Source organism: Natator depressus, chromosome 19, assembly GCF_965152275.1.
Source record: "Natator depressus isolate rNatDep1 chromosome 19, rNatDep2.hap1, whole genome shotgun sequence".
In the NCBI taxonomy this organism is placed as follows: Eukaryota; Metazoa; Chordata; order Testudines; family Cheloniidae; genus Natator; species Natator depressus.
The window spans coordinates 16,786,979-16,812,975 of NC_134252.1; the positions used below are offsets into that span (position 1 = coordinate 16,786,979).

At 46.4% G+C, this 25,997-nt stretch overlaps 1 protein-coding gene across 6 annotated transcripts in view; it reads right to left on the minus strand.

The window, feature by feature from the left end:
* Positions 1–25,997, minus strand: part of HIVEP3 (HIVEP zinc finger 3) — a 399,183-nt gene that overhangs the window by 7,926 nt on the left and 365,260 nt on the right. For all 6 annotated transcript variants that reach the window (XM_074934666.1, XM_074934663.1, XM_074934664.1 and 3 more), the window contains 2 exons: positions 17,694–17,792; positions 5,261–6,327 (listed from right to left, as the gene is read on the minus strand). In XM_074934666.1, the coding sequence (XP_074790767.1) occupies positions 5,261–6,327; positions 17,694–17,792 (1,166 nt within the window). The remainder of the gene's footprint in view (positions 1–5,260; positions 6,328–17,693; positions 17,793–25,997) is intronic.

The following is a 25,997-nucleotide window of genomic DNA, read 5'->3' on the forward strand; positions in this document are numbered from 1 at the left end:
CTCAGACTGTAGGTGACCTGAGACGGGCAGCTCATTACTGAGGTCACCAACCACCAGGGGGACAATGTTTTCGTAACTGAAATCAGGCCATGCTATACTGTGCTTTCCATCCCACCATCAACCTCAGCCTGGACCAGTTCACACAAGAGATCCACTTCCTGGACACTACGGTGCTAATAAGCGATGGTCACATAAACACCACCCTATACCGGAAACCTACTGATCGCTATTCCTACCTACATGCCTCCAGCTTTCACCCAGACCACACCACACGGTCCATTGTCTACAGCCAAGCTCTAAGATACAACTGCATTTGCTCCAACCCCTCAGACAGAGACAAACACCTACAAGATCTCTATCAAGCATTCTTACAACTACAATACCCACCTGCTGAAGTGAAGAAACAGATTGACAGAGCCAGAAGAGTACCCAGAAGTCACCTACTACAGGACAGGCCTAACAAAGAAAATAACAGAACGCCACTAGCCGTCACCTTCAGCCCCCAACTAAAACCTCTCCAACGCATGATCAAGGATCTACAACCTATCCTGAAGGATGACCCAACACTCTCACAGATCTTGGGAGACAGGCCAGTCCTTGCCTACAGACAGCCCCCCAACCTGAAGCAAATACTCACCAGCAACCACACACCACACAACAGAACCACTAACCCAGGAACCTATCCTTGCAACAAAGCCCGTTGCCAACTGTGCCCACATATCTATTCAGGGGACACCATCACAGGGCCTAATAACATCAGCCACATTATCAGAGGCTCGTTCACCTGCACATCTACCAATGTGATATATGCCATCATGTGCAAACAATGCCCCTCTGCCATGTATATTGGTCAAACTGGACAGTCTCTACCTAAAAGAATAAATGGACACAAATCAGATGTCAAGAATTATAACATTCATAAATCAGTTGGAGAACACTTCAATCTCTCTGGTCACGCGATTACAGACATGAAGTTGCGATATTACAACAGAAAAACTTCAAAACCAGACTCCAGCGAGAGACTGCTGAATTGGCATTCATTTGCAAATTGGATACAATTAACTTAGGCTTGAATAGAGACTGGGAGTGGCTAAGTCATTATGCAAGGTAACCTATTTCCCTTTGGTTTTTCCTACCCCCCTTCCCCGGTTCTTCATATGTTCTTGTTAAACCCTGGATTTGTGCTGGAAATGGCCCACCTTGATTATCATACACATTGTAAGGAGAGTGATCACTTTAGATAAGCTATTACCAGCAGGAGAGTGGGGTGGGGGGAGAGAAAACCTTTAGAAGTGATAAACACCCATTTTTTCATGGTCTGTGTGTATAAAACATCCTCACTGCATTTTCCACTTTATGCATCCGATGAAGTGAGCTGTAGCTCACGAAAGCTTATGCTCAAATAAATTGGTTAGTCTCTAAGGTGCCACAAGTCCTCCTGTTCTTTTTGTGCTTTATATTGTGACCCTACAGGCTGGGTCAGTGTATCTCACTGATACGACTGTAATGCTTCCCTATTTAATAGCTCTGCCTGGTAGAACTGTCTTTCTGCAGCACTGCGCTCAGACTCCACAGTGTGACTGTCCAAAAATCCAGACGGGGCAGGAAACAGCCACGGTGCTAGCTGTAGGCCATGGAGAAGTGCTCTGCTCTGAGGCTTTGTGCAGCATCTGTTCCCTCAGGTCTATGGATGCTCCTGCCCTACAGCCTCCACTCTCGCTTCTTTATCCCTAAAAATAAACATACCAAAGCAAGGGTACGGATATCAGACACCAGCAGACGACAATTCGAAACCAGTTGCTTTAGCATCTTGGCCCAGTCTGTGCGGCAAAAGGACTTAAGTGGAAGGGCCTTTGGTTTATGTTCCTTTGCATCCACTCCCCATATCTGAAGTCCTACATATGGGGAAACTCTTTGGATTTCAGAGACGGTTGAATGACATTTAGGCAGCAATTCCAGCCTCTGTCTACCCAGCAAACAGCAGAGCACTCTTAATGGAAGCCTTTCAGGGCAGGGACCACGGCTTGGTATATGGTTGTTCAGAACCTAACACAATGGACACTGATTGTTTCCAGGTTTCAGAGTAGCAGCCGTGTTAGTCTGTATCCACAAAAAGAAAAGTAGGACTTGTGGCACCTTAGAGACTAACCAATGTATTTGAGCATAAGCTTTCCAGGGCCTCTAGGTTGGACTCTAATAAAAAATATTGTCACCATAACACGGGGAGAAATGACACAATAGAGGTCCCTGGTTACTCTTCCTCAGGGACTCCAGATCAAATGCTATTCCTTTATAACTCAAGAATCTGTTTTTCTAATCGCTGTCCCTGCAAACACCACCTTGGGTTGGAAAATCCAGCTCTGATCTTTTGCCTCCTGCATCGTCATCAGGAATAAAGATTCTGCGGTGAAAACTCAGCTGACAATCTCAGTGATGACGGGTGAAGCAGAATAGGCTCCAGCTCTATCTCTCATAGCTGCTCTGGTGCTGTAAGTCTAGCGGGAGAGAAAACTTCTCTGTGTCAGTAAAATGAACAGAGGAGACTAGGGGCTGCCCAAAGAGCAGACAAATGGACTAAGAAGAGGTCACTTTTCTGATTATAACCACTCTTCAAAGGGACTGGATTATTTACCTCCTTGTTTGCCAAAAGCATCATTAATGACATAGTCAGTTATGTCATTACAGTCTGGGAATCTGGTTTGTCAATTTGCTTAGGCTGGAGAGCTACCTCTGCTGTACGGGATTCTAAAATTTCCAAGGGTTATCGTGAACTTGCAAACAGAGAGACATGGAGATTTAGAATCCAGTCTCACATTCGGGGTGTGTGTACAATTTATATAATAATTGTATGTCTGCTTTCTGCAGCATAAGGATCCATCACAGGAGATCACAGAATCATAGAATATCAGGGTTGGAAGGGACCTCAGGAGGTCATCTAGTCCAACCCCCTGCTCAAAGCAGGACCAGTCCCCAATTAAATCATCCCAGCCAGGGCTTTGTCAAGCCTGACCTTAAGAACTTGTAAGGAAGGAGATTCTACCACCTTCCTAGGTAACGCATTCCAGTGTTTCACCACCCTCCTAGTGAAAACGTTTTTCCTAATATCCAACCTAAACCTCCCCCCACTGCAACTTGAGACCATTACTCATTGACCTGTCCTCTTCTACCACTGAGAACAGTCTAGAACCATCCTCTTTGGAACCACCTCTCAGGTAGTTGAAAGCAGCTATCAAATCCCCCCTCATTCTTCTCTTCTGCAGACTAAACAATCCCAGTTCCCTCAGCCTCTCCTCATAAGTCATGTGTTCCAGTCCCCTAATCATTTTTGTTGCCCTTCGCTGGACTCTCTCCAATTTATCCACATCCTTCTTGTAGTGCGGGGCCGAAAACTGGACACAGTACTCCAGATGAGGACTCTCCAATGTCGAATAGAGGGGAACGATCACGTCCCTCGATCTGCTGGCTATGCCCCTACTTATACATCCCAAAATGCCATTGGCCTTCTTGGCAACAAGGGCACACTGTTGACTCATATCCAGCTTCTCGTCCACTGTCACCCCTAGGTCCTTTTCCGCAGAACTGCTGCTGAGCCATTCGGTCCCTAGTCTGTAGCGGTGCATTGGATTCTTCCGTCCTAAGTGCAGGACCCTGCACTTATCCTTGTTGAACCTCATCAGATTTCTTTTGGCCCAATCCTCCAATTTGTCTAGGTCCCTCTGTATCCTATCCCTGCCCTCCAGCGTATCTACCACTCCTCCTAGTTTAGTATCATCCGCAAATTTGCTGAGAGTGCAATCCACACCATCCTCCAGATCATTTATGAAGATATTGAACAAAACCGAGATTATTTCACAGTAGACTGAAATAGCTGTAAGGTGGGTGAAAGTCTGGGCCTAACCCAGGGGATAGTGTTTGAAGTTATAAAGGAAAAGAATTAAACAAACAAACCCCAAGGGAAATCAGTGCCACATCCCTGATAGGGAAAAACCACAGACAAGGAAAAACACACACTGGGCTACATGGTTTCTATGAGGAATCACAGGATCACTGTCTGTCAGGAGAGTACTATGGCAGAAGGTCTGTAAGGGCGCTCTGTCCCCAGAACACTCTCCACAGGCGCACACCGGTTTCACAGCAATGTAACTGCACTGGCTGACTTCAGGGGTGTTACTCCTGATTTACACCAGCGTAACTTAGGTCTTGTTCACACAAGGGCTTATTCATGCATTAACATCGTACAGTTTCAAACGAGGGAATTTTCAGTCTGAGCCAGCAGGGTCTACATGGCCTGTTAGTGTGCAACACACGACTGCGCACGCTTCAGTTCAGACTAACCCACCACATAGACAGCCCCTCAGGTGAGAACCAGGCACATACAGACTTTCTGTGGAGAGCTGCGGCAGTGGAGGTGGGAGATTTCTCTACAAACCGCGTGTCCTCATTAATCTATATCTATGGGAGAAACACACTAGCACCCTTTACATGCAGGATGTGATGTGTCCAGCAAAGGCAGAATTAATTGTTTTTTGACCCAATGGGGAAAATACCTAGTTGGTCTAAGAAAGCGAGTGAGATGAGAAGCCCAAATAAATGTTTCTCAACAGCTAACGTAATGGAGCTGGCTGGAAGGCTAGATGGGATTAGTAACGGCGACAAGAACTTTCGCCTTTACTGGTTCAAATCTGGTTCAGGCCCATAGAAACGGAACATATCTAGAATATCATGGCTATTCATGGCATTTGAGAAATGAGTTAGTGGGTCTCAAATTCCTATAGAACAAGCGTCCCTATCACAAAACCACAACCACAGTCTTCACCAAGTGCCCTTCCCACCTTGTTGCCTCTTCAGCAGAAAGGCCAAGGACTGAGTGAGCCACAGATAATGAATATCCTCCCATCCTTTAGAAGTCATTCCTCCACACAGCGTGGCATTAGCCCTTAACTTTAAAAACAAAAACACACAAAAGAAAAAAAAACGGCGTGGGTGTGTGAGGGAAGAGCAGGGGGAGAGAGAGGAAACGGAAGGGGGAAGAAGGAGGAGGAGGGAGAAGAAATGGAAGGGAGAGAAAAGGGGTGCAGAGGAAAAGTGATGGGGGTGGAAAACACGCACTTGCTGCTACCTGTGTAGCACCCATCCTGTGACTCAGCAGAGGATATCAGTCAATCTGACATCTTTCACTAGACAATATTCATGAAAGAAAATCAAAGGATTTACAAAGATGAATAGAAAATATGAACATAGAAGAAGAATTGGAGCTTACCAACTTGGACTCATACAGCTCTGCACTTTTGCCAAGGAACCTGTGAGGTAGAGGCATTGAAGCTAATATTCCATGCTGGAGTTTTAATGAGCTTTGAACTTGGTCATCTGCAGCTGATTTGCTGCTACAAGGCAAGTCCTCTTTCCCTGGGGATGGATATCTAGAAAGTGACTCTGAACAGGCTGGAGGCAACATTTTCTTCAGTGATAAATATCTGACTGATGACATCTCTCTGCTGGGAGACAAATGCCCCACAGGGGAGACCCCCCTCTCTGGTGGGAGGTACGTTCTTGGGGATAACTCTCTTCTTGGGGAAGGGTGCCTGCCGGGTGACAGCTCAAGCCTTGGTGACACACATCTGAGTGGAGATGCTTCCCTTCTTGGTGACATGCGCTGACACGGTGACATCCCTCTCCCTGGAGACAGGCACCTTAGTGAAGACATTTCTCCAGTTGGCGAGAAACGTTTCGGTGAAGTTTCATTTTTGGTTAACAAGTGCTTTCTAGCTAGCATTGGCCTGCTGCCGCTGCTGCCACCACCACCAGAGTCCTTGCCTGGAGACCACTTCTTTCTTGGGGAGGTGTCTTTTGAGGTTGACAGGTCCATAGCTAAGAACATGTGCTGCTTTGTGACAGATTCCCTTTCAGCAGAAGCCAAATGTTCACTGGAGGTCAAAGCTGGCCTATGGAGACTCAAGAAGCTGTGGCAAACAGCAACTTCGCTACTGTCTGCTGACCATTTTGTTTCCAGCCCTGAGGAAGTGGTCTGGTGGCCCCTGCCTACTTGTTGGATGCTGGAGACAATATCTTGTGTTAAAGACAATGCTGCTCCTGTGCATTCCTCTGGAGCAGATGGAGAGCTGCCCGAAGAGTGCATTGGAAGGGAGGTATGTTTTGCTTCTGAAAACTTTAAAGGTGGCTCATCTTGGCTCTCCTCTTCCTCCTCATCTTCATCATCTTCATTGTCATCGTCATCGTCAGATTCCTCTAGGTCTGAAAACTGGTGTTCCTCAATAGGCTCGGATCCCTCCCTCCCTTCGGAATCTTGGAATAGGTCTTCACTGGTTCCTGGAAAAAAACAAAACAGGAAAAAAAATCCATCAAGCATGCCAAATAGACACAAATATATTGAAATAATCAACTTCTGTGTTAAACTCCGAGTGCTCAAAGGAGCTCTGAGTGGACTAGATTAAAAAAGGATATTTTTGCTGTCCAGACCCTTATCATCTTGTGTCTGATACCTGCAACCTCTTCCTCTCTGCCCTTGATGTCTGCAGTCTCACCTCCTGTAGTTCATTCAAAGGCTGCTGCTAAAATCACCTTTCTGGTTCATTGCTTTAACCAGCCTCCCACCATTTGCATCCCTCTGCTGGCTGTTCGCCACTACCTCAAACACAACCCTTTAGCTTTAAGGCCCCTTCACAACTTAGCCCTTCCATAGCTCAGTGACCTATTATTTTGGCATAACACTGACTGCACCCTTTGCTGTGCCAGCATACTCAGCCATCACATCTGCTGCTCCCTCAAACACCTCCACGCATTCTCCCAGGTCTCCCATTATGAATGGGAAAAGCTCGTTGATAAGAGCCACAAAGCCACACTTTCTCTTCCTTTAAGTCCCTCTTCAAGACTTTTCTCTGCCATGATGCCTGCAAAGCTCTACCAGCTGGCAGTGTCTAGGCAGGTGGAAATCCGCCACATCTCTACCAAATGCTTGTTTTTCCGCTTATCTCACTCATGTCACCACTCCCCTTTGTTTGTCTCTTCCATTAGACACATGTGGACATAACTAGAGGTGGGTGAATTTTTTTTTTAATTCTGTCAACGTTTCAGACATCAAAACTGCTCCTTCCCAAACAAACAAACACCAGGGGAAACCGTAAAAAATTCTGTGAATTTTACTCTTCCCATATTTTGACCAGTTATAGTCATAACTTAAGACTGTGAGCTCTGTCTGGCAGCGGCAGTTTCTGCATCTCTGTCGAATGCCTAGCAGCATAAGGCTCTGATCCTTAACCTGACACCTAGATGTTGCTGCCAATACAAATAAGATTAATACATCAACAGCACCGAGCGTGTGATAGGTGCTGGATAAAGTGCACATTCTAACTGCCATGGGGCTAGAGTCACAAAGGAACAAAGACACTTAGAAAATCACCAGGATTCACAAAGCCTGAGTTAGGTGCTCAGGCTTCCTATACAAGGAATGGAGGCAGACAGGTGCCTAAGAATAGGATCCACCAACGCCAGCATGCTAGGCAGGGAGCTGCCTAAGCTAGCCAATGAGAGGGGAGTTTGGCATGTAAGTCTGGGCTTGGTATTCTCAGCTGTGATCCCTCACCCAGAGTCAGGCACCTCAGCAATTTCTTGCAAGAATCTGGGGGGAAGAGGGGTAACAGCCGCCTTCCTCATAACGTTTAGCCCAGTTGTTGGGGGAGAAGGAACTGACCAGGAACATTCCCATGTGTGTCAGCATCACTATCTTCTATTGAAGTGGTTCCACTTCGAACACACAGAGTTATCTGAGCACTGGCTCCAGGGTGAAAGCTCTACCCACCAGGCTACAGAGTCACTCTCATGCCTGCTTTTGCTCTCTCTTATCCAAACCAGCATATCCCACAGTCCAGTGGCTATGAGAGAGATGGCAGAACCCTCTTCAAATTCCCTTTCCTCATCGGGCAGAGGGGAGACTTGAACCAGGGGTCTCCCACATCCCAGAAGAGTACCCTAACCACTGCACCGGAAGTTACGAGGGAGGGCCTCGCCTCCCCCACAAACCCTATCCCCCCATTTTTTGTGAAGTTAGGCATGCTCTGTGCACGTCTACCGTACTGGGGCTCACAGGCAAGTTAGGCGCAGGAGCTGGTTCATGCATTGCACAGGAGCTTGGGTGTCTGGGCGCCCAAAGTGAAGCAGCAGTGCACATGTCCAGAGTCAGAAACACAGGCACCTAGGGAACTTTCTCTGCAAAAACTTAGGCTCCAAGTAGGTTTAGGCACCTACAGGGCTCGGTGGCAGCTGAGGGGGGTCTTGTGAATGACACTGGTACCTAAATCTGGGACTTAGTGTCACTGTGCTTCCAAGTTTGGTTCTGTGTTGGGTAACTCCCTGCTGCCCTCTGCTAAGAATGTTTTCATCTCTGGGCCATGGACGTAAAACAAGTTGGCAGGAGACGCGAGCTGGTTTCGAAGAGATCCATAGGAACAGCCACTGGATGTCACTATTGCTCAACCCAAGCAGGATTTTCCTAGTGCAAGCTCTTCGAGCAGGCTATTTGAATATTAACATTCTCAGTTTCTCAGCCGCTTTGTGTGCCAGGCTACATGAAGAAAACCAGTGTCCCTTTGCTAGTCCTCGTTTGCTGACTGTCTTCAGTAGGTCTCTCTGTGGTTAGTTCCCAGCAGTTTCACAGACACCTGTGTGAACTAACTAACTGCAGGATTCCTGGACTCCTTTTCCACTAGGTTCAGATGAGGACACCCTATTTCTCACCTGATCAAATCGATGTTAACTGAAACAGCATTTTATTTAATGATGCCATCCACCAGCCAGTCAGAACACCTGGAGAGCTAAGCAGAGCGAAAGGTCAGGCCAGACCACTTCTGACCACGCCAGGTGGGTTGTCAGAGCTAGAGCTGGCCAAACAATGAGAAGCCGCTCTGATCCATGGATAAAAGACCCCAGTTCAGGTTACTGTGAGTTGTGGGGTCTGATCTGTTGTTTGTGAGTATTCAGCAACTGTCAGATGTTGTGAAAAAGGGCACGCATTTTAGCACAGATGCATCATTGGCTCTTCTGTTATTTAAAAAGTTTCAGCTGTCACACAATATGTGTAGTGAATAGTCAAAGTGAACAGCTCACAGCCACGAGGCTGACTGTTACATGGTGAGACACGAGGGGTAATGAACAAATTAGCTGAAATTAGGATCCGGCTATGGATTATTTGCTAATCCTGAAAGGAGCTAAATTCATAACAAGTATTATTCTAAATGAATAGTTCAACCAGCTCCAGTCAGAACCATGCATATTTCTTGCTCTGAAAGGGAAAACATTTCACAGCCAGATCTAGGAGTTAGTTATTTCCTCTACTCTAATGACTTTATGCCTTGGGAAAGCTTAGAACTGGCAGACAGTGATGGCCAAAGTGCACCCCACTGTTAGCTTCCACTCCCTAGGAATCCTCGCCCTGGGCTGTTTGGTTTCCTGGCAGTGACAGAATAATAGATAGGCACTGACAGTATCCGGTGAGCACAGCACGGTCAGCAGTACAAAGCTAGGGTAAAGCTAATCCATTTCCATGTGGTGGAGTAGTCCACATTTGCCACACAGGAACTATCGGAATGAGTGAGATTTGGTGGAGCCCCAAGTGGATTTTGCCTTGCCCTCCTGACATGTTCCCACTGTGCAGAAAGAAAGCTTCAAACTCAGCCAAAGGCCAGAACATTTCACAAGAGAAATCTGATTCTCTGAACTCAGCGGGCCAGAGAATGGGAAAGGGAAAAGCTGGAAGGGCATTTTATGACAATGTGTCTGGGCAGTGACACATATCAATGGATGCCTAGAGCATATGGGCTTGATTCTCCACTCTGTATTGCTTGACTGAATTCAGTGGAATTACACCAAGGTAAAATTTGAGTGAAAGAGTAGAGGATCAGACCCAGAGTCTCCTTTTATGGTAATGGGAAAAGTCCTCTATTTCTCCTGTCCCTTAAATAGAAATAAACCCATCATGTGAAACACAGCCAGTTTTAGAAACGGATGGCAAAGAGAGTGCAGAGAGTCTTCCTAGAATAGCTCATTGCAATTGGAAATGATCACTTTTGGATGGGCAAGCCCTTGAATGGTTCTATACTGATCTCCCTCTAAAAGAAGAGAAAGACAATCTCTTTCACTACAAAAAAGAATGCTCTTTCCAACTCAGTGCCCTGCCAGCAATGGAAGCTATGTGATAGTGAGAAAATCTGGGATGTGGGATGGAGCTATGATCTTTAAATTTCATGTGGAGGCAAGTGTTAAGACATCTCTGCATCTTTCCTCCTCTCTCAATCCCTCTTCCATCCATCCATCCCCCAGCACTTACAGGATCGTACATGATTTTCTAGCCCTTTGCATGGATGCTAGACTCTGCATTTCTGAGCCTCGGGTCTCTTTAGTCATGATGCAGAATGCATTAAACTTGGGCAAAAGCCCAGGAACTGCTTGCTTTTACCAAAGGAAACTCCCCCCCTCCCGGAGTTGCTCTGACACCAAGCCTTCCCCTTTTCACCTTTACACATTCTTCCCCTGTCCCCTTTACACAAACACAAATGGGAGGAAGCGGAGACTGCATATTTTTTGTAATTCTAAAATTACATGGATTGTCTGCATAATGCAATAACGTCCAGACAGCTACACAGTCCAGACAGCAGCGGTGCAGCCAACATCAACAAATGGAGGAGGATTCCATTCGGAAAGCTAATGGAGTCCTACCCCTGTGCTTTCCTGAGTCTAGGCAGGTCCTTTCCCTCACTGAACTTAGCAGGTGTCCAGGAACTGAGTGCTCATTCAGAAACAGGCATGGACACATGATTTAATGAGGGGAGAAGAGGCCTCCCAGCTGACACTCACTCCAACCGTCTGCTAAGCATTCTCCCAGGTGACCTCTGGGTGAAAGGCAGATTTTTAGCAGGGTTTTTGGTTTAATGGTATTTTTTAAAAATGAGACCAAAGGCAGAGACAAATGCAGCCTTCTCGTCTGCTTAGCGCATTCCTTTTCCTAATCAGAATACTCCTTTCAGCTTGCAGTCTTGAATGGCTTTAGAACAGCTCACACACTGTGCTGCTCACAATACATTACTATTAACCCTGTATGATCGGAGCAATGAATGATTGAATGAAATAATTAATGAAAGCATTCCCTTGAATGACTGAATTGAGCTCTTGCAGTTCTGGCCTTTGCAGCCTACAATTATCTGCTGCACAAATAGGATTTCTGATTTGCAGGTTTTTAAAAGCTTCACAGAATTAATATGATTCATTAGTTCTAATTTACTATAATGAAAAGGTTTACAATAATCCTTGTGCTTTCAGAGTATCAAGCAACCAAAATTTCAGTAGCAACTGTCTCCTCTCCTATCAAGCTTTGATCTGAGTAAGCATCACGTACAGGTAGTATAACAGCAGGGGGAGATTTTAAGAAGCCATCAGCTAATCAATTATTCTAAGCGAGTTAACAGACTGAAGGAGACCTCCAGCAATCTGACACTGGAGCATACTTCCGCTGGCTAACACCGCACTAACGCTTTTCCCCTGGGACTATCACTAGCAAATCCTAGACTGGGGTTTTTTTTCTGGCCCTGCTCCCCCCACTCTGAACTCTGGCAATGCCACTGCCAAACAAAGAATGCCTCAGCATGAATGAAAGGCTGCTTTTAAGAGCAGGACAAAAGCCTAAAGCATAGTCAGATTTAAAGGAAAGAAAAGCATCCATTTCGGCAATGTAACCTGCACCAGCAGCAAGGGGATAAAAAGCCATTGTGCTTCCTCTGCCTATAGACCACCTTGGTAGGGGGGGAACCAGCAGCTTCCCTGCTTAGGAGTAACGGGGCTGCGTTTTACTTTAAACCACATTAACAAACCTCATCAGATTTATTTAAACAATTCTCTCAAAAAAACATCCAGGTGAGATTGTTAAAATGCTCCCTCCCATCACTGCTTGCCACTTGTCTGCCTGGATGTGGGTCTCCTATCACGGGTGAAAACCCGGTGATCCCTGGGGAATTGAGTCCTCTGTGTATACAGAGAGACCAAATCTGATCCTTGGTACCCCTGTGTCAACCCACTAAAACTAGTGGAGTTCCAATGGATTTACACCTGTGTAACTGGGATCAGAGTCTGGTGCACAAGATGAAGAGTGGTCGAGTGCCCTGCACATGGGATGTGGAGCTAGGAACCCCTAATCCTAACTCTCGTGCCTGCCTTCTGTGTGGCCTCGTGAAGGTCATGTACACACCTACCCTCCAGGGTGCTGCGATTCACGAAGGTCTGTGCAGAGCTTAGAGCCATGTCCTATAGAGCTAGACTCTTTTGCACTAAACCTTTGCCCCATGAAAATATCTTTAGCGGCAATTTAACAAAGCCAACCAGTTCCCCATGAACATATAGAGATGCGAATGTGGTGTCCTGAGTGCTAGTTTAAAAATGAGCAGACATGAACTTAAACCATTGTACAGAAAGTATCATCACTATTGTTAGCAGATTCCTCCGGATGAGCCTACTTCTGCTCTAAAACATCATGGGAACCAGTGGAATTCACAGTGGTATAAATTCAAACCAGGGCCTTATTAAAATGGCATCTTCACCAAACACAGAAGACTTCAGCCCACATCCCAGCAAGGGTGAGGGTGGCCTAGTGCCCAGACACCCGAAGTCTGGTTACTGCAGGTGGGGGAGATGTCGGGTCATCACTTGCACCAGCCCTACTCAGCCAGGGCTGCTTCCTACCTGCGTTGGGCGGCTGCAGCTCACAGCCCTGGCTAAGCGGGGGGCAGGGTGGGAGGAGAAAAGCAGCGAGAGATGGGGGAGAGGGGGAAAGAGGAGTGGATGGGGCAGAGCCTTGGGGGAGGAGGCAGGGCAGGGCCTCGGGTAGGTGGGGGTGGGAAGAGGCGGGGCAGGTTCTGGCACTCCTACTGGAGTGTCTGTTTCTGAAATATTACCAAGTTGACAACCCTAATTAAAATTCATGTGATGCCTTTGTGAAGAGTGGGTTCCCCAGAGGGTTCAATTACTAGACCTTCCAATGACAGCTTCTGACTTTGAGTAAATTTCCAGGCCTGACAGTAAAGTATTGGCCACTGTGAGCCTTGCTGGTTTAGGGAAGTGACTCAGCACAAGGCCAGGACAATCAGACTGGCTCAGGCTGGGAGGGGCATTAGAAGGAAAAAGAGAAATGCTAAACGCAGTTGCAAGAGCTGCTCTGGTGATGGAGGGTATGGGGGGCAGCAGGAAGAGGTCAGTGGTGTCCCATCAGCTCTGCAAAGCTTTGTGAATGGAGAACATCATGTTGACCTAGCACACTGTACTGAAGCTCTGTGCTCCATCGGGGCAAACCCCACGGTGAAGGGGAGAGGTGTATCATTTCCCCCCCTCAGTACACCTCTACCCCGATATAACGTGGTCCTCGGGAGCCAAAAAATCTTACTGCGTTATAGGTGAAACCGCGTTATATTGAACTTGCTTTGGCCTCGAGCATTTCTGTTATTAATGTCACTTCCCACCCCCTGTCTGACACCCTCAGAACCCCTGATCCATCCAACCCCCCCGCTCCTTGTCCCCTGACCACCCCCTCCAGAGACCTCTCCCCGTCTCTAATCACCCCCAGGACTCCACCCCCTATCCAACCCCCCGGCTCCCTGTCCCCTGACTGCCCCGACCCCTATCCGCACCCCCGCCCCCTGACAGGCCCCCCGAGACTCCCACGCCCTATCCAACGCCCCCGTTCCCCGTCCCTTCACTGCCCCACTTCCAGAACCTCTGAACCATCCAACCCCCCCTGCTCCCTGTTACCTGACCGCCCCCTGAGACCCTCTGCCCCTTATCCAATCCCTCGGCCCCGGCCCTTCACCCTTAACACGCCGCTCAGAGCAGCGTGTCAGAGCCAGACACGCTGATTCGCTGATCCGTCGGAGCGTGCAGCCCCGCCCCCCAGAGCGCTGCTTTACCGCGTTCTAGCTGAATTCGTGTTATATCGGGTCGCCTTATATCGGGGTAGAGGTATATTTAAAATATATTTACTGTCTATACAAATGACCCACTGACAACAATCCCCAAATCCCACCAGCACTCCGAGACATCTGCCATCCCTGAAGGCTTCTTCCCACTTATCCCTGCACGGAGCCTCCAGCCCAGGATACCGAGAGCCTCACTAAAGGAAACAGAAAAACAATCATAAAAACATCTAACGGCTCCCAAAGAGCTCGTCATCTAACCCTCAGCAACTGTCAGAGCTCAGCCTCTAACCATTTGGGTAAAATATCCTTCTTTAGCTCACACAGCTAAGTATACATTAGGCTTTCCCTAGTTCTTTTTGCTCCCCTCTTGGTGATCTCTCACCTTGCCCTCGACATTTCAGAGCTGTCATAGTAAATGGAGTAAAAGGGTTATGGGGGAAATGGAGTGTAAAGCCATGGGAGCACCATTTACAGTGGGCAGGAGGATACACCTACCCCTGAGGGGTTGGAGGCCTGGGGCGGGGGGAGTTGGGTCCTGCCTCTGGGGGGCCTGGATGGATGGGTCCTACCCTAGGCAGGTCCTCGGGAGGGGTTGGGTGCTGTCTCCAGAGGGGGTGATGGAGAATGAGCCTACACTCACCTGCAGCTGTGGCTTCTGTCCCTCAGTCTGGACCCAGCTCCCTCTCCAGGCCACTCAGGTTTGGCACGTACACCCCTCTGTCATGACGGAGGGGTGTTTGGGCCAAATTTTAATGAGCGGCGTTGTGACCCCACATGCCAGGTCACAGAACCCAAGTGGGAAGCTGGGCCTGGCTCGCAGGAACAGGAGCTGCTGCTGCGAGGTGAGTTTATTAAAATCAGGGACACAAAGAGAAGTCCCGGGCAAACCTCACAATATCCGTGACATTTTCACCACCACGAAAAATCTGCAGCCCTACTCATGCTTCAAACAGAAGGCCGTCGTTCTCAGGGCTGCAGCCCGCTGCTCTGATGCTCCTCAGACACACAGGGAAGAGACCTGCTTATTGGGCCGATGTCAATGAAACTCAGCTACAGACACCATGGAGCAAGGGAGACACTGCTGTACTAAAGAAACTTAGGTGGTTCACAGGAACACAAGAGGCTCTTGAATTCAAAGGCCCTTTAAACGGGGGTGGGGTGGGGGGGGTTGCGCGTAGGGGAAAGAACTAAGCACAGGATTGGGGGTAAATAGATTTTTAAGTATACAGAGTAACCCAGCTAATATCTGACAACACCATGAAGTTTTAAGTACTTTCTGATTGTCTGCTTCACTGCTGAGAGACGCCCTAGATACTGTCATTACTGGCCCAGATTGTGCCCCATGGATACACACATGGAAAGGACCCTCTCTCTGCATGTAAATCTCTACCTCCCCTGCGATAAGGGAATTGCCCATCTCCGGGGCACTCACCCCCTCCCACCCTAACCTTGCAGAGGATGTGTGGAGAGATTGGGTCGGCCACACAGGAGAACAGGGTCAGCTGGGGGTGGGATCAGGAGATGCTCATCACGCTCCTTCCAGCACCCTGGGGATCCACCTGGAAACAAAGCCCCAAGCTGTATTTTTTCCTTGGAGGCTCATGGGGGTAGCCACAAGGAGGCTGTGGGAACCATGCTACATGGGGGCCACCAGGAGTCACAGCCAGAGTGCATCCCCGGGGGGCTTCAGATTTGGAGGTAGGCCACACATGCTTTTCCACTGGAGGAAAACCGATGCCCCTGATGGGATGATGTGGGCAAGGGGATCCTCATGGAGATTTCCTCCCCTGGAGCCCCTTCAATGAGGAAGGGATAATCTGGATCGTATGATCAGATATTTACAGAGTGCATCTCACAAAGACTCTCGCATCAGGCTTCACATGCTATATTCAGAGGGGTCACGTCACCCAGCAGCATGATGCAGCTACAGGAGGTCACGCTTTGATCTGGGCATCCCTTCTTGCCTTGCACTCCATGACCCATGAGCAGAGCAGCATCTGTTTAGCAGTGCAGAATGCTCTAGCCAGCTGAAGCAGAGAGGGGAATTTAAGGTTGTGATACCCTGGCACCCCCTTATTCACTATTGTCATATAATTAGGATATGTTTTGTACAAAGTATGCCTTGTGAGGAGGTATCATTCTAAAAGCCTTGATCTGCTAGACATTAATATCTCGTTGGAATGTACGTGCTATCGTCGTATCTGAAGTTTCGCTCTCTATGTGTTACTGAAACATGTTGTGAGATTGAAAACACCCACAAGTAGCCTTTCAGGTACAACAGTAAAAAGACCAAACAATGTTAATGGCTTATTGAGGAGATGCACACAAGCACAGGGATTGCTCCAGGAACTGTGTACAATAGAAACCTCCCAGAGATAGCACTACACAGTGGGAACTGTTTGGTCCAAGTCACAGCAAAAGAGCTTTCCAGAAAGTGGGAAGAAGATATAAAAGGGGGAAATGACATCATGTGGGTATCTCACTCTCCCTACAACACCACACCTGGAAACACCTGAGGAACAAAGACTGAACTGGGGGAAGTGATGGTCCCAGGCTAGAGGGATTTTTAGCCTGTGTACGAAAACCTGGGAAACCCAAGCTGCAAAGCAAAGGCAGCTTGTGCCTTAAGAATCTGCTTATCACTTATCTGTTTATCACTCAGGGTAAGAATTTGCCAATTCGTATCCTACCTATCTAGTGTATTAAGATCAGCTTGCGTTTTTGTTTATTTACTAGGTAATCTGCTTTGAGCTGTTTGCTATCCCTTATAATCACTTAAAATCTATCCTTTTGTAGTAAATAAATTTATTTTATGTTTTAATCCAAACCAGTGTGCGTTTGACTAAGGTGTCTGGGGTAAATCCCAGCTTGGTTACCACAAGTGTGCATGGTCCTCTTCACATTGAGGGAGAGGTGGACTGGGTGTTAAACCCATATACTGGCCAGATTTGACCAGGGCAGGATGGTACTTTTCTGGGGTCCCAAGCAGGGAGGCTAGTGGTTAGAGAGCCTGCATGTAACTGCAGCTGGGTGTGTCCATGCCTGTGTGAATGTTGGTGAAAGTGCAAACTTGGAGGGCTTTGGAGCTTGTCACAGCAGGATAGTGTGAGAGGGAGCCCAGGCTGGTGGGTCAGAGGACTCAGTGGAACCCCAGTTCCACGTGGCACCCTGGGGGAACCCGTCACAAGTCAGCCAGGCTACTGCTACTTAACACCTCTGCTCTACTGAAAAGCGCTGGAGGGTTTTACATGGCCAGAGAGCAGGACATTTATTTATGTCTCATCCAAGAGATTGACTTTGCAGCAGCCAAGTGCCCCTTGCATTATATCACTTGTATAGCCCCACAGTGTGCACAGAGCACCTCCTGCAGCACTGACTCTACTCACTTCTAATGAACATAGGAAGCACCATACTGAATCAGTGGTTCATCTACGTCTGTGCCCTATCTCTGATGGTGGCCAGCACCACATATTTCCAAGGAAGGCGCAAACCCCACCCCCATAGGCAGATATGGGACAATCTATGCCCCCTGCCCCCATGAAGAGTTTCCCCCAAGCATGGCACTGCAGCCGAATCAGGTCTGGTCAGCCAAAGCTCCCTTCCAGCGGTGCCCAGGGTACCTGGAGCACCTGGACGCTCCGTTCATGTGAATGGACATTCTGCTACCTAAATACCATGCGTTTTCCAAGCAGCAGTGGGAGAGCCCACAGTTTAGAGAATTTGTACCTTCTTCAGCTTCCAGCTCCACCAGTGAAGACACCAACACGCCCATCTCCTGACATTTTTTGCTGTGGGCCTTTGACTTCATATGTTTAGTCAGATTCCCTGAAAGGAAACAGAACAAACACCTTGATCAATAGTCTGTTTCTTTCCCCTGGCAAGGGGGTGAGTAACAAGTTGACAACTTCACTTAGACCTAGCTGCAGGTTCAGTTTAAGGTGCTCCCTCTGCAGAAGCCTTTATTCCAAGCAGTCAGCCAGCCTGCAGCATAGGGATAGATTTTCTGTTTAATTGTTTCACTGCTGGCTGGGATGAGAGAGAGGAGGTGCCAAACCTGAGACTTCAGAGTAACACAGCCACCATGCAGCCTAGAACAGCTGGAGGGCACATACTTTGCACAGATACTCCCCAGCATGTGCACTGCTGCATTGTTACAGCACCAAAAAGCAGCAGGAAAAATAGGAACAGTTAGGTGATCCCTTCGCATAACAGCCCAGCCCAGCAATCCATCCGAGCTGGTCCCAGCACACAGTAGGCAGCACTGTGTCTCCAGACAGGAGACACACCGTTAACAGTGACCAAGGAGTGGGGCGGAGACAAGAAAACAAGGGTCCAGGGAGAAAGCTGAAGGAAAAAAACCAAGAGTAAAAAAACCCAGCTGAACTATGTTGGGCTTTGTCTGCCTGTAACTTAACATTTGGATAGAACGGTAAATAACAGCAGAGCTGCCTGGAAAACAGAATTTCCATTCAGCAAAAAAAAAAAAAAAAGCCTGTCAAGAGGGGTTGGTGGTAGCAAGGGATCCAGGGAGCTGGACAGCCCAGCAGGAATACCGGGAGCTGGCAGGAAACCATGCAGGAGAGCCTGCCTAGCTGCTGCTTTCCACGGAAAATTTCAACAGAATCAACCTGTTCGCGTGGAAAATTTCGCTTCCATCAAGTCAGCATTTTCCAATGGAAAACTGCTTTGTCAGAAGATTTCCCATCAGCTCGAGTAATTAGCCAAGGTAACTGAGCTAACTCACAACCAGTTTGAGAACTGTAAAGCGGAGATATGCTCATGTGCTGAAACTGCCTAGGAAGAATCTGAGCAGTAAAGAAAGGTGGAAACTTCTCAAACGACCCTCAGGTCTCTAGCTGGGAGGGCTGCCGGGATGTTCTGGCATGTGCTGAGTGGCCAAGCGAGGAGCACACCTACCCCAAACAATGACACTTCACAGACTAAAGCTCTAAAGCATTTTGCACTGGTACTTAGCGGTGAGAAATATGATTAAGAAAAAGTATATTGAGGCTGAGTATCAGCAGAAGTGAACAGTGAGCTCTGTTAAGCTGTGGGATATCCTCTGCAGGGCCATGGTCACACTGTAACATTTATAAGAAGCCTGGAGAAAGTGCTACAAGATATGATGTAGGCACATCTACAAAAGGAATGGAGTAGATGGCCTTATAGGTCTTTTCTGTCACTAATTTCTAGAATTCTGCAAAAACCACAACTGTCTCTCCCAGCAGGCTAATGGAGCAGTTTTTATTCCTACTTATAGAAAAGGGAAACCCAGGAGAAGAAGAGAAGAGCAAGAGAAATGGGAGGAGTAAAGAAGAAAATTGCCCCTCTTTTCTCTTCTTTACCCTTCTCCCTTCACCTCTCTCCTCCGTGGACTGAGCCGATTGATAAGAAGAAGAAATGTACGCTCTTGCTGCAACTCCTTCAAGGGTCGGCGAGTTCCCAGCATGACTCAATCATATCTAGCTGAGCTCTCCAACTTCATCATAACAAGACGACATGGCACAGGCTTTCCTGTTGGCCAGAGCCTGCCATGCCAAGGACCTGGAGTTCAGGATAAGAAGGGACTGTGTAATTGGGCCCATTGTAACTAATTATAACAAAATGTCAATAGTGACAACACTCCTCAGTAAATGAAACCCTGCTGCTACCTTCGGTAAATTATTGCAGCTCACCACAGCTGACACAAATGACCCATCTATGCTCAATTACCATCACAATAACCCTAATCTGATTCCTTCTGGTGAGAGTTTACACAGGAAATGAATCAGCTTCAATGTACTGTGTGTTCAGAGGTTTGCGAGTTACGCTGCAGCGTGTGGTACCCCGGGAATTCTACGGCAACGCTAACCATGGGCTGGGAGGAAAGCTAGACAAAAGAGGCCTGCCAAGCATGTCACTCCTACCAAGCTCCCCCCGCTAGCTCACAGTGATTCACTGTGGTGCATACACTGTACTACAGGGACAAGAATCGCACTGACTGTTAGTCAGGAGCCTGAAAGCTGCACTTCATTCGCACCTGATGGATCAGAGGGCAGCCTCTCTAGCTTTAATACGGAGGTGCAGCCAAGGAAGACAGGGTCCACAGAGAGAAACCACTTCTCAGATGGAAATCTGGTCTGTAGGCTGCACTCTGCCTACCCCTGCTTTGGTCTGATAGCTGGTCATATAGCCAGATCCTCAATAACTTCCCTGTGAGTGGAGGTGCTCATCCCATTTGAAAATCACCCTGGGAAGCACTGGCCTAGATACATCGCGATTTGTATTTCAGTAAGAGACATTTCTCTTTGCTATTTTTAGGGGATAACAGCAAATACAATATCTCACAGCACCCAATGCGTCTCTTCTACAGCCCACAGCATTGACCCACCACCTTATTTAACCTGCTTTTAACCCAGTTCCACTCTAGGCAACATACTTCTAGCTGAAGAGAACTCTTCAGAAGTCCTCTACCTTGATCAGCTGGAGGCAATTGCCTTGGAGCAATGTAAGAGCCATATCCCCACTCAGCTACGCACACTATGATGCCAAGCCAGAGGTGTGACTAAGGGCTTGTCTACACTACAAACGCTTTGCTGGCATAGCTATGCCAGCAGATGCAACCTATTCTGACAGAGAGAGATCTTCTGCTAGCATCGTAACACCTCCGTGAAAGTTAGATGTGCTGACGGAAGCGCTTGTCTGTGAGCATAGCTGTGTCTACACTAGAGATTTGGCTGGCATAGGTATATCAGCTAGGAGGTGTGTTTTTCTCATACACCCTGACTGACACAGCTATGCTGCCAAAGCTTTATAGTGTGAGCTGGCCTTAGACTGGGAGTTGTACTAAGCACCAGGACGCTGTCTGGCCAGTGCTAAGACTCTTTTTATATTGACAAAAAAAATCAACTTCACGTCAAATAGAAATGAAGCAAAGTAGCGTTTTACGTGCTGTGTTTCCTTCTCCTTTTCTTCTTCCCTTTCTTTTCAGTCTCTTCATCCTCCTTTTGTCAGACAGGACCACATTTTCACACGCTGGTGCTTAAGCTGCGCCTGCAAAAATGCGTGTGCAAATCCCACATTTGTGCATGAAATGGGCAATGTGTGTGCACAGCTATGTGGCATGCACTTGCAACTGAGGTGCATGCGCAGATTGGGCTGGTGCAATTCCAGCATCAATTTCTGAACACGTAGCCCATGGAAGGAAAGTCAAACGGGCCTCATTTAATTGACTTGCTTCTGAACATGTTGAGGCCGGATAGGATGCGGAATCCCTTCCCTATTCAATAGCAGATTTGGGAGGGCAGTTCCTTTGTTCTTCCTGTTGGGCTTATCAGACGTTAGTCGGTACAATGCTGCCCTATCATAACAGTAGTACTTCATTCCTTGAAAAATACCTTATTATAGCTAGAAGTCTGAACTAGTAGCCTGGAGAGAGGATGGGGAACAGAAGAGAAAGATTTCTCCTGTCATCTGACAAAATATGGATGCCTCTCACTGGCCCACTGTTCTTTCTGAGGATTGAGACCCATTGGGCCAGATCCTTAGCTGGTGTAAATTAGCATGGCTCCATGCATGTCAACAGAGCTATGCCGATTTACACCAATGAGAAAGAGAACCATTATTTTTAGAGCAATTGGCAGAATTATATGGTTTTGTTTTTCGAAGTTCTTCTGGAAATGTGTTGGTGTTTTTAGACTCCCCTTAACTAATGCTAAAAGAATCCAGTTGTAAGGTCCTTACTAGGGCAAATTCCCACTGAAATCAACAGGTGATTGCCTGAGTAATGACTAAGTAAAAGCTGAGAAAGAACTTCAGGGGGAGGAATTCACAGCTATTTGGTGCCCAACCAAGGACTGACTACTAACTGATTCCACTTACCATGGCTTCCTTGGAAAGAACAAAAAAATAAATATGAAGGTGTGGGCATGAGCTAGAGAGTGATAGAGAAAGACATTTATATTGGACAGTAGAACGAGTACACTGACAATTAGGCAGGTAAGTCGTCCGCAGTGAGCTTTCTCAAGAGTATTCTTAGGTTTGAAATAAATTGGCCAGCTCCAAATAAAATAATGAACCACTGAAAATGTTGAAGCAGCGAAATCTTGCTAAATCTGAGTCTGACACAGAGCAATCCCAACACAGAGATATTCTGCACATGTGCTTTCAGAAATTCTGAATTGTCATTGTATGTTCTTAGCTCTTGTGCTGTTATAGGGTCTTATTCAGGACTTAAAGCAGTTTAAGTGCTTGCGTTGCCTTGAGACAGTTAGAACACTTGTGCCTCCTTAAATCCTTAAAGCAGCTTAGAGAGGTTGGAAGCCATTTTTTCTTTAAAATCAAACAGGGAAATTAAATTCAGTAAAGTTCATTAATACCCCCGTCAGGTTGCAGAATTAAAATAAAAAGCAGGTAATGGAAAAGTTAAGAGTCCTAACGCAACTTTAACTTGGGCACAATGCACCTATGTCACATGTTCTCCTTCTTTTGTTAAACGTACACCAGGAAGCATGCTGAGTGTGCAAAGCCAAGGTGCAACTGCGACAGGGATCGTAACCACTTCCCCTGGACTTTACATTATTTTCACATTACTGAAAAGCGTGTACAAGGAATATCACAACAACTCTGCTACAGCCAGCAAGACTCCCTTTTTACAGAGAAAGAATGAGATCCACCTCTATGCAGAGGATCATTACTAAGCCTGTATACTGCCTAAGCCCCATGTAAGCCCTCAGAATAGGACTTATGTGATGAATTGGCCTTGATTTAGTCTCTGCAGAGAGATGAATTTCACCCACTGGGAATATAATAAAAGGAACATTCTAGTTTATACCACTGTATCTAGCCAAGAATTTCATTTAAAAAAATTGTTATTATTGTATATATTCATAGATTTTCAGGCCAGAAGGGACCACTGGGTTATCTAGACTGGCCTCATATATAACACAGGCTATAGAATTTCATCCAGTTACTCCTGTACTGAGCCCAATAACTTGTTTTTGACAAAAGCATATGTTCCAGGGAGGTATTCCATCTTGATCTGAAGACTTCAAGAGATGGAGAATCCATCACTTGCCTGGGTAGTTTGTTCCAATAGTTAAATACCCTTATGGTTAAAAATGTGTGCCTTGTCTCTAATTTGAATATGTCTGGCTTTAACTTCCAGACATTATTTCTTGTTCTGCTATTCTCCTTTATACCAGTGTTTTCTCTCCATTTCTCAGTCTACAAAACAGTCTCTCACTGATGACATGCTACTGAAATTCATCCATGGACTGTCGGGATATTTTCTGATTTCCAATGCCACTGACACATCCAATTGCACAAGAGAATATAGAGACATTTCCTGAAGATTACTCTTCATCTTCACACCAACGGAACTTGGTGAATTACTGGGGGGCAAGGGGTGGGTGCTGGAACTAGGGTGCTGGGGGTGCTGCTGCACCTCTGGCTTGAAGTAGTAATAATAACCCAAATACATGGTTTCCACCTTCAGCACCCCCACCATAAAAATTTTTCCAGCACCACCGATATTGAAGGATTGTCTGAGAACATTCTCATAAAATGTTGCATCCGATGAAGTGAGCTGTAGCTCACGAAAGCTTATGCTCAAATAAATTGGTTAGTCTCTAAGGTGCCACAAGTCCTCCTTTTCTTTTTGAAATGGCTCAGTCTCTTTCTCAACTTTTTTCCAAATGTTTAGAAAATGCCTCAGCACATAAAGGTGTTATGACATCTTTTAAATCTATATATCTATTACAATAAGAGTTAATTCTTCCTGAGCTTTTAGCTGGCTGGATTTATTCTGTAGTTTCTGAAACAGGCCTAACATAAAATTGAGTCTGCTGGCCCAGTAATAATAAACTGTACAACCATAACATTGCATTTAATTTGTTTTTTTGCATTTAATATATTAATATGTTCACTAACTTCAATAACTGTCACACTCTGATTTAAGGAATTGCAGTCTAATTAATTAAAGGAATAATATGTGTCAGGACATGAAGTAGTCTGGTGTCTGGAAATTGTGACTGGACTAGACTATCAAATTAACATTTTCCGCCAACACGTCAGTTACCTGAACATATTTCACTTTAATAGACATTTCTTTGTCCCTTGTAACCACCATAAAAGTAGTCAAATGTAGTGGCATGGACCACAGTAAGTTGGTCAATGTAGTTTATTCAGACAGTTTAGGAAGCTCAGCCAATCAGAATGTGAGAGGCTAATGTGATTAGTGAACAAGACCAAAAATGGGTATGGGATAGAATTCTATCTGTACTGGGCGAAAATTAAATACCCAACACTAATCTGTGGCCTAGAAAAGGTCAAAAGTCAAGAGGAAAAGGCTTTACCTCACCCTCCCAAGACAGACAATCATTTGAGAGCGATATCTTCTCATCTCCTGCCTGGCAAGAAGCCTGTTAACCTCCACAAAGGCCCTGACAATGCTTTTATTTGGGGATTGTTAACAGGGATACTAACTGCCCATAAGACTGTAGGTAAAGGCACCATATTAAAAGGGGCACATTTAAACTTGAGCCAGAAGTTTGGCTTTCTGAAATAAACCTTTACAGTCCATATTTTCAAACAAATGTTTCCATTAATTAAAAAATAAAACCTCCAAGATTATTTTCTTAAACTAATAAACATTTCTCTGAAGGTTGCAACACTGTGGTACTTTATAGGAGCTACCCCGCCACCAGTAGCCGAATCACGTTGCCAGCAGGCCCTCCAGTTGGATGCAGTTTATGGTCACACCCAGAACCAAGCTTCAGAGTAAGGCGACTATAGGATGCCTCAAAACCCTAGCCCCCACTGCCTTGTGGGTATGCCTCGGTTGGAGTAAGACCAAGGGACATCACCCTGACAGAAACGCACCCTTGCTGAGGCGTTAGGCAGTCAGCAGCAGCTCTAAGCTGTTGTTCTCTGGCAGAAGCTACAATCCTTGAGGCACTGAACATCTGGACTCGGTCTGGCCTTCGGACTCCGTCTCAATGTTCTAAAGCGGGATGGTAGATCCAGGGCAGCCTCCACGACTGCATATTCTTGCCTACGCGTACGTGGCGAAGGTCTTGGTGTGTTTATCAGGCACCTGATTAGACCTCATACGTGTATACCAGGATCCAGTTTGGATCGACAACTGCCAATAAAACCATTTCCCTGCAGTTTTTGCCACCCAAATATTACAGCATTGTCCACACTGAAAGAAATGCAAAAGGTAAACAAATGTGATAAACAGTGAAAAGCATATTAAGAAGTGTTCCACTCTGAGTAATTACTACTAATTTCTGTAACACAGATAAGGTTGTTTTTTAAAAAAAATAGGATTTTTAGCAAGCCATTGATCCTTATAAAAATAAGTAAAGTTGAAATGCCTTCAGCCTACTTGAATGTGTAGAGTATTGGATCGTGCTGAGGAGACCTACAATAGCTGAACTGAAGACAGCTCCATAGCTATCCCCCTTGTGTTTTACACTGAAAGTCAAAAGTATACCTAGAGAACTGATTTGTAAAAGGGCTTCTACTCAGCCTGCATTTTTGCAGGCGCACCCAGGTAGCTTGCACCCTGCAATTAATTGCAGTTACAAAACCACACCAAAGAACAGAGAGGTTATTTATGAAATCAGGACCCAAATGCACTCAGTTTAGAAATATTAAAGATGAGCTTTGTAACCACCAGTCCTGGAAACTCCCTCTAGGATCTGAGAGTCAAGCTGGGTACTTTGTGCCTTGGACTTATCACCAGTCACAAAGATTCCTCAAATGGAGTTTAGCCAATGATCATGTTGCTGGTCCATATTACAAGCTCTCCTGTAACTGTGTTGAATCCTGCATGTCCGCGTCAGTAAAGCAAGCAGCTGTGACTCAGAGAGGCACATGGAGCAGTTACACTGAGTAAAAAGATATCCATTTTACATACCCAGCTTTCTCACTGTAACCCTACTTCCAGCAAGGAATCAATTTTCAAGCAATTCTGAGGTTATCAACATGAACTACCTTTCACAACCCTGCAGATCCACAAGAGTTCTGACCACTCAAATTTATGGT